This window comes from Malania oleifera, chromosome 13 (genome assembly GCF_029873635.1).
Source record: "Malania oleifera isolate guangnan ecotype guangnan chromosome 13, ASM2987363v1, whole genome shotgun sequence".
Lineage (NCBI taxonomy): Eukaryota > Viridiplantae > Streptophyta > Magnoliopsida > Santalales > Ximeniaceae > Malania > Malania oleifera.
The window spans coordinates 3,541,991-3,554,167 of NC_080429.1; the positions used below are offsets into that span (position 1 = coordinate 3,541,991).

The following is a 12,177-nucleotide window of genomic DNA, read 5'->3' on the forward strand; positions in this document are numbered from 1 at the left end:
ATTGAGGTTACATGCTGTTTGCTTTTTTTCTTTACATTATTTAAATGTAAAAATATCTATAATATTATTTTGTATTTTTCTTGACATGAATGCTTGGTGGCTAATTAAAGAAAAATGATTCTTAAAAGAAAAAGAAAATAAATACAAATCTTTATTTTAGACTGCCATCAACTTTCATATTTTTCGAAAAGTTTTTAAATTACATTTTGATCTTACTTACATTATAATTGATTGATAGTAGTATAAATATTTTAATCCCAACTTTCGTGATTTAATGATGTGACATTATTTTTGCTATTAATTAAATCAAAAGCAATACTAATGCTTTTTTGAAAATTTCTTTACTTAAGTGATAATTTTTTAATTTTCTAAAAATAATAATCTATAAATACTAATTGAAATTAAAATTAGGGTATGTATATATGTGTTATGTATTTTATAACGAACTTAGTTTATAATGTCTCGTAATTATTTCGTATTGATAATGTCTCATAATTATTGCAAATTAAAACTCTTTCTTTTGTGTCTGATTTTAATATTTAAAAATTATTCTTGTACAATTTTAAATTTTTTTAAAAATATTAAGTTAACTCACAGTAATTTAGCATACTAATAAAAGTAAATATTAATAAACAAGAAATTTAATTGAATTATAGAAAATAAAAAATAAGAAAATTATTATTAATTATATAAAAAATAAATAAAAAAAAGACATCACTTATCATGTTTATAATTCCCCAATTCCAAGTAGGAACTTCATTTCCCGGGATTCCATGTTGCCATTTCCTCCCACCCAAACAGCATAGCCAATAGTTCCAAAACACCTCCCCAGATCTCCCCACAATTCAATTGCCGGAAAATTTCATTTCCCCGTCGCGCGTCCACTCCTCGCCTATTTATCTCCTCCTCAGAATCCAAATCCAATGGCCGACATCGCGACTCTCCTTTCCAGGTTCGATTCCGATCGAATTCGACTCAGTTTGTTTGCTAATCGCCGTCGGTTCTTCCTGTAGTTTTGATGGCTATTATCAAAATTTGACGCAGTTTTGTACTCCGTGAGTGAATCTTTTGGATCATCTTTCTCTACAATGCTCGCTTGGCTCCGGAGCTCATTTTCGGAGCTTCGTAGCAGACGAAGTTCAAGCTCGGTTGACCTCTAGTTGGTTGCTGAGAAAGTGAAAGAAACGAAGTGAAAGGGAAAAAAAAAGTTTTGAAATTTACTTCAACTTGATATGATGGTTTGGCTACCTGAACAAAGGATACTTTTCAGTATACCTAGTTGAGAATTGTTATGTTGTATGGCTGGTAGAGTTGGTTCGGCTGTTTTCTCAGGGACTAGATAATGAAAAACATACAATTTTCTTACATGTATTTTTTAAAAAACTTTATTTTTGTGCATTTTCTCAGCTCCCAAACGCAGGAGTTTGATTTGTACCCCTGCTTGGTTGAACGATTTCATTGTTTTAATTTTTTTGTTCTTATTTAAGTCATGTCCTGTTTTTAGCTCTGCGCCATTTCTGGTGTGATTCTATACTAGTTTACAGTTCATAATTAGTGCGTATCTGTTCACATTTTATTGATTGATTGATTGATTTATTTATTATTGGCAGATTAATATCGCGGTTCTGTGTATAATTTATCAATTTTGATATCACTTTTGTAATGCTACCTACTGAGGACCAGAAGAAGAAGAATTTGAAACGTTCAAGATCATTTCCTTGCGGTATGCCTGTGACAGACACCACCATTGCTCAAACTCTCGATGATCGTATTCTTTTCCCAGTTGAAGAGATAGTTCAGTATCCATTGCCGGGTTATGGTGCCCCAACTTCGATAAATTTTAGTCCTGATGGTAGTTTGATAACATACTTATTTAGTCCAGACAACAATTTGAACAGGAAGGTGTTTGCATTTGATGTAAAATCTTGCAAGCAAGATCTGTTTTTCAGTCCACCTGATGGTGGGCTTGACGAGAGTAATATATCGGCAGAAGAGAAGCTCTGGAGAGAAAGGTCAAGGGAGCGCGGGTTGGGAGTTACCCGATATGAATGGGTGAAGATGAGTGCAAAGAAGAAAATCATCATGGTTCCTTTGCCAGCTGGGGTCTGTTCCTTCTCTTTTGATGATATTTTGTGCATCTAGTTTTGTTGTTGAAAGTGAAGTAATGAGAACTCGATAAGTGTACTTTTTTGATGATCTGGTTTGTTCAATGCTAGGTATATTTCCAGGAGTTGTCTGGTTCGTCAGAACTCAGAATTGAGAGTGCATCGTTCTCACCAGTTATTGATCCGCATCTTTCCCCCGATGGCACTATGCTTGCTTACATAAGAGATTATGAGTTGCATGTTATACATATATTGTATAATGATCCAAAACAATTAACATTTGGAGCCAATCGAAGTGCTGTGGTAAGCTTTAGCTTTTCCATATTAACAATTTGTTGGATCTTTCTTCTTTCCTTATGTTGGATGCATTTACAACTCTTCTGTGTAACTGATAGATGTACTGCATTTTGGAAGGAGGGTATTTCTTAATGAGGTGCAGTGTGCAGGAAGTGTGTGCACCATATTTACCAGAAAACGTTAAAACCCTAGCAAACTGCATATCGGTACAAATGTTCCAAAATGTGGTACTTTTTCATTCCGGAACGATCCAAAGTTTTAGTTTATTATTTTTCACATAATGTAACTTTTTCTTAGATAAAAATGGGGAATCATTGCATTTTATTCTATCATTATTAATCTATTTCCACAGCCAAACATCTCTTCTACATATAGAAACAGCTCAACACCCTCTCCAAAATATGCAAGTGCCACGACACTTTTTTCACCAATATATCTAATTAATTGTATCCCTAACGTTCCACATTTTAGAGCATGTGTCGTACCATTATCCCATTCCCGTTCCACCACCCAAAACGTACCACGTTTTAGGTAACATCGCGTGCACATTGGACTTTCCTATATGTTCCCTGCTCCCTCCTTTCCTACTCATTTCTCAAGTACATTGTTGCACCAATGAGCCATATGTGATTTGTAACAGTGCAGTCATATCAGCTTAGGGTTATTGTTCTGCTTGATAAGCCAGAGTTAAGAGGATCTTATACTGGCTTTGGAACTGCTCATAGAGACGATGTGAGATTGGGCAGACATTAATACTCCGCTTCGAGCCCATGAGTGAAATGAGGCGACGAGAGCCCATGGGGGGAAATGGGGCGAGGAGAAGTTCAGCCCACGGAGGAGCTAAGCAGCCCAAGACCCAGCTCTGATACCATGTTAGAGAACTCATTCTCAAAACCTAGGTGTTAAAGAGAGAGAGTTAAGAGAATCTTATACTGGTTTTGGAGCTACTCACATAGACGATGTGGGATTGGACGGACATTAATAATGATTGAACAATCAGTTGCCTTCTGACCCAGAATGTGGCTTCAACATTGGGCTTGAATGAAAATTTATTTGTAACAAAGATTGTGATAATTTTCATTAAAAAATGGTCGGTCATGCATATTAAGGTCACGGGTTTGAGACATGGAAACAGCCTCTTGCAAAAATGCAAGGTAAGGCTGCTTACTATAGACCCATTGTGGTCCGCCCCTTCCTTGGACCCTGCATATGCGGAAGTTTTGTGCACCGGGCTGCCCTTTTTTACAAATGAATTTGTTTAGAGGAGGGGTTGCCTAATGTGGCTTGAGTTCTCAGATAACATTATATGGCATTGAAGTGGTACTTCAGTGTACAATTATTAATTATACTGGTAGATTTCAATTTAGGAGTTTAAAGAAAGTTGTTAAATCTTTACGCCAGATTGTATGATTATGTTTACTTTCTACGGTGGGGTCCCTTGTGACAAGATACCGAATGCTTGCGACAAATGAGGTGCTTGAAAGAGCTGTGTAGGTGAATCTGAGGTCTGAGAAACAGTGCATTAACCCATGCAGCTTGATTCTAGTTGCTAAATTGGTCTCCAAAAATTTTTATCTCGGAAATGTAAAATACAGTTAGGAAACCAATTAGAAAAATTACAACATTGCCTATGGGCAGTTCTATTAAAACTCTCATCTTAGAAAGAAAAACCGCATACAATAGCAAAGGCGTCAAATCTTTGCTTTTCCTACGTTTCCCATTTTTGGTTGGGAAACCTATAAAGAATTAAAAACAATGCATGTTATTGGAACTCTCACTTAGAAATGTATGAAACTACATACAATAGCAAAGGCATTGGATCTTTGCCATGCAGGAATGATTTTTGGTCGCCAGGGTATTTTTTTGGGCTTGTGTAGTTGGGAATATGGTTGAATTGCTAATGAACAAAAGTTATGGTAATCAAGTGAAGGCGATTGTACTTTGGTGAAAATTAATTACTTTTTCTGCCAATTAATTACTTTTTCTGCCGATCTATTTATCTTTCTTATTTCTTCCTTAAGAACAAAAAACTTTTGCTAAATTTAGATAATTATAAACCTTGCTAAATTTAGATAATTATAAACCTCAGAAAATTTCAAAATAAGGCAATAAGAGTTTACTTTTTTGGCAGTTATCTTTGTTCTTGACATCTATTTGGTGTCAATAACCTGATGGTCTGGTATAAGTTGGTGAAGAACACAATTTTTATGGTGAATTGAATCACATGGATTACCATCATTCCTATTAATGTGTAGCAGTGAAAAGAATTGGCATAATGAGAGTGTAAAGTCTATAGTTCTGTAGATTTGCTGTATTAATGGGCCATTTCATGTTTGGTCATCAATTTCAATTAGAAGTTGGTTCCTTTGGAAGGTGTAAATAGGTTGTGTCATTCATGCTATACATGACAACTTATTACGGTCCCACATCGGATGTGTACTAGGGAAATCTTGGAGTTATAAGGTGGGTTTAGACTCCAACTGTGTGAGATACCTTTTATAGGACAACCCCGTGAAGCAAGTGGACCAAGTGGACAATACGTCACCGTTGTTGGGTCTAGAACCGTTACATTTGGTATCAAAGCGATCTTGGGGTTACTGTCATGTGGGTGAATCCTACACAGAGGTGTAAGCCACTTTGATGAGGGTATCAAATATTGGACAGAAGAGCCTGTCATGGTCCCACATCCAATGTATACTAGGGAAATCTTGAGTTTATAAAGTAGGTTTGGACTCCAACTATGTGAAATGTCTTTTATAGAAAAAACCCGTGAGACCAGTGGGCCAAAGCAGACAATGCCTCACTGGAATTGAGCCCAAAACGGTTACACAGCTACATGTACTCTATATTTTCTGTGGATTATGTTTCACATTTTTTATTTTGAAACAGATAAAACAAATGAGAATTTTTGTGGTTGCCTGAAATTTTGTTTTGACTTCTTTTCAAATCTGACCTTGTTTCACTGTGTTTTCAGACTCATGGGCTTGCTGAATATATAGCTCAGGTGAGATTTCAGTTTGCCTGATTTCTTTCTTTATCGTGTTATATAAAGGCATCAGTCAGCAATTTGGAATTTGTTTTCTTGCTTTTGAGACAGGAAAAAAATTTCAAACAAATGATGCCTTGCATATCTCTCTATGAACACAACTGAAAATCTTCTCAAGTTTTCAGTGGTTTTTGACTGTAGGAGGAGATGGATCGGAAGAATGGATACTGGTGGTCTCTGGACTGTAGATTCATTGCATTCACAGAAGTTGATTCATCTGGTGTTCCTCTTTTTAGGATCATGCATCAAGGTAAAAGCTCTGTTGGTTTGGAGGCACAAGAAGACCATGCTTATCCTTTTGCAGGAGCTTCAAATGTCAAAGTTCGTCTTGGGGTAGTTTCTGTCCGCGGAGGTCCAGTTTCTTGGATGGACCTCCTTTGTGGAGGAGGGGATCAAAATAACAATGACGAAGAATATTTGGCCAGAGTAAATTGGATGCATGGAAATATCCTCATAGCTCAGGTTTTGAACAGGCGCCACACTAAATTGAAGGTTGTTAAGTTTGATATAAGGACAGGTCAAAGAAAAGTTTTATTGGTGGAAGAACATGACACCTGGGTGAATTTACATGACTGTTTCACACCTTTAGACAAAGGGGTCACCAAATATTCAGGGGGGTTTATATGGGCTAGTGAAAAAACAGGATTTAGACATCTTTATTTGCATGATGCAAATGGGACTTGCTTAGGACCTATTACTGAAGGTGAGTGGATGGTTGAGCAAGTTGCTGGTGTGAATGAGGCTGCAGGGCTTTTATACTTCACTGGGACTTTAGATGGACCTTTGGAATCTAACCTTTACTGTGCTAAACTGTTCCCCGACTGGAGCCATCCTCTCCTGGCCCCATTGAGACTTACTCATGGCAGGGGAAAACATGTGGTTGTGCTTGATCATCAGATGAAAAGTTTTGTTGACATTCACGATTCCCTGGATTCTCCTCCTAGGGTTCTACTTTGCTCTTTAAATGATGGGAGCTTAATTGTGCCTCTGTTTGAGCAGCCATTCACTGTTCCAAGATTCAAAAGGCTCCAACTGGAGCCTCCTGAGATTGTTCAAATACAAGCAAATGATGGGGCTATTTTATATGGTGCTCTGTATAAACCTGACGCAGCAAGATTTGGACCTCCACCATACAAAACCCTAATTAGCGTGTATGGTGGTCCTAGTGTCCAGCTTGTCTGTGACTCCTGGTTGAATACAGTTGACATGAGGGCACAGTATTTGCGAAGCAAAGGCATTTTAACATGGAAGGTCAGTATTTGTATATGATCACCTTGTTTTTTATTTGCATCCTTTTGTATAATAAGATGTTAGGATTGGAATTTTTCTATTGAGATGCTTGAGACTTTGAGAGATCATTAGTAATGCAAGTCTTCAACCTTCATGGATTTCATCAATGCCCATTTTAATATCTTTCCTAGGAATGTTCACCATTTTTGCCGTCACCAATTATGCTACTAACCCTGTTGAACTTCTCTTCTGCGTCCCTCATTTGACACAGCAATTTTATGTCTGTCTTGTACAAAACAAAAAAAAGAGTTTTTTCTGTTTTTGTTTTTGCTTTTAATTTTTGATTTTTTTCTTTCTTTCTTTTTCATTTTTTGCCTTTGTTTTTTTTTTTTCTTTCTTCTTCGTCCCCCCTCCGCCTCTCTTTTTTTGAATGTTTGTTTGGGGTAATAATAGGTCATAATCCTGACTTCTTTCCCTTAACCTTTCAGTTAGACAACAGAGGAACTGCTCGACGCGGACTAAAGTTCGAAGGTGCACTTAAACACAATGTGGGACTAACTGATGCTGAGGACCAGCTGACTGGAGCTGAATGGCTCATAAAACAAGGATTAGCCAAAGTGGGCCACATTGGGTTGTATGGGTGGAGTTATGGTGGATATCTTTCAGCCATGACCTTGGCCAGGTTTCCCGATGTTTTCCGGTGTGCGATCTCCGGTGCCCCGGTCACATCCTGGGATGGGTACGACACATTCTACACTGAGAAGTACATGGGGTTGCCTTCTGAAAATCAGGCAGGTTATGACCGCAGCTCCGTGATGCACCATATACAGAGGATGAAAGGTAGATTGTTACTAGTGCATGGAATGATTGACGAAAATGTGCATTTTAGGCACACTGCGAGGCTTGTGAATGCACTTGTGGGAGCCGGGAAGCCTTATGAACTGCTGATTTTTCCCAATGAACGTCACACGCCACGCAAGCTCAGGGACCGAATATATATGGAAGAGAGGATCTGGGATTTCATAGAGAGGAATTTGTAAAGAGATTGTGATTGTGCTGCTGCTGTTGTTTTTGTAACCTTCTCTTTGTTGTTGGGATGGAGGAGATGCCCTGTTGGATCCCCATTTTTCTTTCGAGTAAGGATCGAGTATTGCCATTCCCGTCAATTATGCCATAAAAGGGACATGATGTGGTTTTTGTGAGTCAGCTGTGTTGTATCCCATGCATCCGATGCAATGGAGAAAGGCGGTTTCATGCTGCAATGAAGACTCCTCGGCTTTTTGCTATTTAGAGTTCAGTAAGATGGGATTATGGGGCTCTGTGAAAATTGAGTTTTTTTTTTTTTGGGTGTAGAAATTGGGTAATTGAACGAGTCTGGTTTGATCTCTGTGGGACAATGTAGATCATAAGTTAAATGTATCCATCTTTTGGTTGTTAGATCTTAAAAAGAGAATAAAAAAAAGGGTTCAGACAGGCTTATTTATTGTTTAATTTCTGAATGACTTTCTGGGTTATTTGATTCAATAGAGATCGTATCCGCTGTTGTTTGTAGCAATTAGTATCGTTTAGCTTGCATTGCATTTTCATTCATAGCTCAGGATGGAAAATTTGGTGCTAGATTTGGAAGTTATTTATCAATGGGACGCAACTCCAAATAAATAAAGGGAGACAGAGATGTTTCCAAATATTGAAAATGGAGTCGTTCTTGCTAGGGGTGAGCATAATTCGGTTAAAACCGAATTAACCGGATTAACCGCCCGAAATTGGCCGGTTCGGTTCGGGTAAAAAAGTCAATTCGGTCGGTTCGGTTAAAAATTTTAAAAATCTCGGTTAATCGGGTTCGGTTCGGTTAATGGTTAAAAAAACATCGGTTAACCGATTAACCGAAATTTTTTATAATAGGCCCGCAGGCGGGTGACTCGGGCTTGGCCCGCTTGGCTACTTGGGGCTTGGGGCCTGGGCCTGGTGGGAAAAAAAGGCTCCGTGCGGCAACTTCCGGGCCTCCGGCCTTCACTCGTTTCACTAATTCACTCCACACTCACGGTCCACAGCCCACACTGGCACACTCCACACTCCACGAGTCCACAGCATCAGGCTCCACAGTACATGACTCCACACTCCACAGAGGCACACCGCACACGCACAGCCGCACAGACACACACAGACTCACACTCTCACAGACTCACAGTGGGGAATCGGGGATTTGGGGATTAGAGTTAGGGTTTATCATCGCTTCCTCAGTCCTCTGTTCCTCGGTTTCTCTGTGCTCCGCCGAGTGCCGATCTGTTCCGCAGGCCGCGCCGCCGCAGCTCTCCTCTCGGACCTCTCCTGCCTCTCCATCGGAGTCGTCGGACATTCGGACCACCTTTGGAGGCTTGGAGCCTCTCGTCTCGGTCTTCACTAAGTCACTCCTCAGCGTGACAGTGTCTCGGACTCTCAGTCTCAGCCACCAGTGCACCACCTCGCCGTGACCTCGCCGTGCAAAGCCGGACCCCAGTGGGCAGTGGCAGTAAGCCAGTAAGTCAGTAACTCCTCCTCCTCGTCTTCTTCTTCTTCTTCTTCTTCTTCTTCCACTTTTGTTATTATATTTATGTGCATTTTTTGGGTTTGTTATTAATAAATAAGGTATTTAATTAAGCTGGATTTTGTTTTTTAATTTTTTTGTATAATTATCAATTTTAAATAAAATCGGTTAAATTCGGTTAAAATGGTTAACCGAATTACCCGTTCGGGTAATTCGGTCGGTTCCAGTTCGGTTTGCACGGCCAATTCGGTCGGTTCGGTTACTATTTTTGTTTAACCAAATTTTTCGGTTAATTCGGTTAATTACCCGAATTCGGCCGAACCGACCATTTGCTCACCCCTAGTTCTTGCTCCTTGGATGCTGAAATGAATGTCCTTCAAAGCGGTGACATCCTTAAAAGAAACCTGTCTCCATAAATATGGTCCATGAAGTAGTTGATGTCTTTTTTTTTTTTTTTTTCAAGGATGAAACACTCACCTCACATGGTTTGACAAAAAGATAGAGGTCTCTCCTGAGATTTCAAAATACTACAAACCTCCTTTAAGGTTTAAAAAATGTTACAGACTTTCTTTGAGATTTGAAAAAAAAACATAGACCTTCCATTAAAAAGTTTGTTTATTTGCAAAATATAAGGGGAGGTTTGTGTCTTTTTAATAAATTTGAGGGAAGGTCCTTCGGATTTTTGAAACCTTAGGAGAGGTTTTTGGAATTTATGAAATCTTAAGTAAGGTCATTGTCTTTTTACTTAATCTCAAGGAGGTTAATATCTTTTTTTTTCCCCTTTTCTTAATGATCGGAAACTTGGTGTCACGCTCCGAAACCCGAAATGGGACCCAGGGGTGAAAATGTAATCTAACCTGTCCCTGTATCATACAAATCACCACAGATACAGTACAAAAGATGAGGGTCCGACCCCGTGGGGTTCCTAGGCACCCTAAACACATCCAAACACAATCATATACGCAGCGAAAAAAGGTCATCTATATACATATGCAGTACCATACTAGAGTCTATACAAGAACAGACACAATGCTCTATTAAAAATGTACAAACGGGTGCCCAACACATCCAAAAATGGCAACCCACCAAAATTACAGTCCTAGCACTTACCTAGCGCTAAATGCGGTACACCGACCACTACGCTCCCTACACCAGGACGCTAGTTCCGGTTACCTGAAGGACTTGTAAAAATGTACGTACAGTAGGGGTGAAACACCTCTCAGTAAGGAAGAACACAGGTTATATCGTGTGTGGCATTTGAGTGTTATCATGATACAACATACACGCAATTAAATGCATTCCAGTACTAATTTGCACAGTGCATACATGCACACATACGGAGGCCATTTATACGCAGCCCCGTCACAATATATACACATGATCAGTAATCCTCAATGTCGTCACACTCTTCGGCCTGAAGCCGGCCTGCGACATACGGCGTTGGCCTGTAGCCAACCCGCGAACACGGCACCACCGGCACATGGCTAGTCCCCAACTCCCATGGCATCGTACCGGCGCTAAACTGGTGGATCCACACCCTTCGGCCTGATCTGCTAGAATAGGCTCACGCCCTCGGATATAGAGCCGGACACTCTTGCCTATATGGCAGGCGATAACACGCCCTTAGATATAGAGCCAGACACTCTCAGTACGTGGAACAATTTCGGAACCGCGTTCCTACTAGCATTTCAACATATCACACACACATGCATGCTCATATAACCAAACAAACTACACTCATTTGGTAATTTAAATCATGGTTTTCCAAACAAATACAGTTTAAACAAAGTCAAGGCACGACCATCCCAATATCACAGTATAAATCACACATATACTCGGTTTTCAACAAAACTCGGGATTCAGCCTGTCGCCCCCTTTTCCCAAAACTGTAATAATGAAAAACCCATAGTTTTCCCCGTTAGATCCCCCCCAAATGAGTAGCCAAAACACACACAGCACCATAGACCACAGTTCCACCGAGTCCGATTTCAAAAATAACCAATATAAACATAGTTCCCCTTACCTTAACCCTGTAAGCAAATCTCGAACTCCAAGGTTCCTAAACAGCGAACCGAGTTCCAAAACCTACAAATCACAGTACAAAATATGTTCACAAGACAGTTACCTACAATCTAGCGGATGAGAATTAAAAATCGAGCCTTACCTCGATTTTATGCTGAAACTCTAAAATCTCCGAAACGAGATTTCGATCTGTTGAAGTTGTAGAGAATCCTTCCACGATCCTCGTGGTAGCTTCCGTTTTTCGATTCCGTCAACGATCGGCGAAGAATTCTAGAGAGAAGGAGTAGGGAGAGGTTTAGAGAGAGAGATAAAAATCTAAGTTTGCTTAACTTGAAAGAAATGAGAATTTCCTTTTATAGCCCTTTGACTCGGGAAATTTTCAATTTTGCCCCTCTCTTAATGTTTAAACCCATTTTTATATTTCGGGTTCTTACAATCTCCCCTCCTTACAAAAATTTCGTCCTCGAAATTTGCCATCTCTCATTCCTAGATTCATACATACAATCAAATACATGGACACAACTCAAGAGCGAACTGGCGATCATCACAGCACAGTCCCATCATACACATACACATACATACCCTCACTTATGGCGGAAGAATACCGTGGTTACATATACAACAGTCTCATGAGTTCACAATACTCACACTCCCGACAACTAACCACCTATCCCAACCCACAATAGGATCATGTACAAGTGCTCAAAATAACTGTGCATACTTCCGGCGTATTTTCGTTTCCAGTTCCCAAGAAGCTTCTTCAATCTCGTGGTTTCGCCACAATACCTTCACCAACGGTATCTCTCTAGTACGAAGCTTTTGAACTTTACGGTCCAGAACCTGAACAAGTATCTCCTCATACGTTAAAGTATCCCCAATTTCCAACTCATCATAACTAATCACATGTGAAGGATCCAACACGTACCTCCTCAACATGGAGACGTGAAACACAT

General features: G+C 39.6%; 1 protein-coding gene across 3 annotated transcripts; it reads left to right on the top strand.

The window, feature by feature from the left end:
- The first annotated feature begins 745 nt into the window (after positions 1-745).
- On the top strand, positions 746-8,169 carry LOC131146203 (uncharacterized). Of its 3 annotated transcripts, none has more exons than XM_058095618.1 (6): positions 746-952; positions 1,611-2,103; positions 2,217-2,408; positions 5,377-5,406; positions 5,590-6,699; positions 7,167-8,169. In XM_058095618.1, the coding sequence occupies exons 2-6, from the start codon at positions 1,663-1,665 to the stop codon at positions 7,716-7,718; spliced, it is 2,325 nt and encodes a 774-aa protein (XP_057951601.1). In that variant the 5' UTR covers positions 746-952; positions 1,611-1,662; the 3' UTR covers positions 7,719-8,169. The 3 variants fall into 3 exon arrangements, with proteins under 3 accessions (XP_057951601.1, XP_057951602.1, XP_057951600.1); XM_058095619.1 differs by having other exon boundaries at positions 758-1,055; XM_058095617.1 differs by lacking the exon at positions 746-952 and adding an exon at positions 1,156-1,296.
- Positions 8,170-12,177: the final 4,008 nt, after the last annotated feature.

Excerpts from the sequence above, each read along its gene's own strand:
- LOC131146203 (XM_058095618.1), top strand. The coding sequence starts at position 1,663 with ATGCTACCTACTGAGGACCAGAAGAAGAAGAATTTGAAACGTTCAAGA. Across the intron at positions 2,104-2,216 it reads TGGTTCCTTTGCCAGCTGGG|GTATATTTCCAGGAGTTGTC; the intron begins GTCTGTTCCTTC and ends GTTCAATGCTAG. Across the intron at positions 6,700-7,166 it reads AAGGCATTTTAACATGGAAG|TTAGACAACAGAGGAACTGC; the intron begins GTCAGTATTTGT and ends TTAACCTTTCAG.